The sequence below is a fragment of the Phycodurus eques genome, chromosome 13 (assembly GCF_024500275.1).
Source record: "Phycodurus eques isolate BA_2022a chromosome 13, UOR_Pequ_1.1, whole genome shotgun sequence".
Taxonomy (NCBI): domain Eukaryota; kingdom Metazoa; phylum Chordata; class Actinopteri; order Syngnathiformes; family Syngnathidae; genus Phycodurus; species Phycodurus eques.
The window spans coordinates 10,960,054-10,961,201 of NC_084537.1; the positions used below are offsets into that span (position 1 = coordinate 10,960,054).

Consider the following 1,148-nt stretch of genomic DNA (forward strand, 5'->3'; position numbering starts at 1 on the left):
TTGCCCCACCGTGACAGTGGAGTGAAAATGAGAGCTTGACATGCTTGGTTTCTTCCTTAACAAGCTTCCAACTTGCAACCAGGCTGTACATGTCATTCAAACAATTAGGAGCACAGAAAACATGTATTGTGGGTTTATTACGCCATAAAAAGCCCATGACTTTATCCTTTTTTTTCTTTTTCTTTTTCTTTTTTTTGGGGGGGAGGAGGGTGACTGGATTTGTTTTAAATGAATGTGTGGTCGGATTTGGAAATGCCCAAACCTTTAGACCACATCAAGAGACCCATGAACGCGTTCATGGTGTGGTCCAGGGGCCAGAGGCGCAAGATGGCCCAGGACAACCCAAAGATGCACAACTCGGAAATTAGCAAGAGACTGGGCGCCGAGTGGAAAAACCTCTCCGACTCCGAGAAGCGTCCTTACATCGACGAGGCCAAGAGGCTCCGGGCTCAACACATGCGAGAACACCCGGACTACAAGTACAGACCCCGACGTAAACCCAAAAGTCTCCCCCAGACGCAGCGCCTCGTTTTCCCGCATGTGGAGCCCTTGAAGGGATTCTCCGTGGACTCATCGTTTCTCATCCACGGGAATAAAAGCCCCACCCTGCTGGCGCCTTCCCCGGTGAGACATCTCCATCGGATGGCCGACTTCCAGCCGCCTCTGAGCGGCTACAGCGCGCCCACCCTCGCGTACCACCCCGGGGCTACTGTGGTCGGGGGGGGATTGGCGTGCCTCGGACAGCACACCCACGCGACGGCCGGCAGCCCCTACGTGGTGCCGTGTAACTGTGGGGCGTGGTCGGCGGCCGGTGTGCAGCCCCAGGTGGCTTACATTCTCCTCCCGGGAGGAATGGGCAAGAGCGGCGCGGACGCGTACGCAGCGCCCGGGGCCAGTGCGTAAATGGAGTGGTGGGGACGCACCACCAGAAGGGCCCAGGACGCGCACCACTTGAGATGCAAATACTCTTTCTGTGGACATATGGAAGAGATCGTAACTCACTTTGGACTGCGTGGGAAATAGTAGTAGTCGTTGCGACTTTCGGCTCGTTCCGTCCGGAGTCGCCACACCGAGGCACGAGCACCATTCGGTTGGCACTTATTACACATTACTAATCGAATTGAACGTTTCTGCGAAATGAATTACAG

General features: G+C 55.2%; 1 protein-coding gene across 1 annotated transcript; it reads left to right on the forward strand.

The window, feature by feature from the left end:
* Positions 1 to 228: 228 nt before the first annotated feature.
* Positions 229 to 903, forward strand: LOC133411763 (transcription factor Sox-14). The gene has a single exon (XM_061694440.1). The coding sequence runs from the start codon at positions 229 to 231 to the stop codon at positions 901 to 903; it is 675 nt and encodes a 224-aa protein (XP_061550424.1).
* The last annotated feature ends 245 nt before the right edge of the window (positions 904 to 1,148 follow it).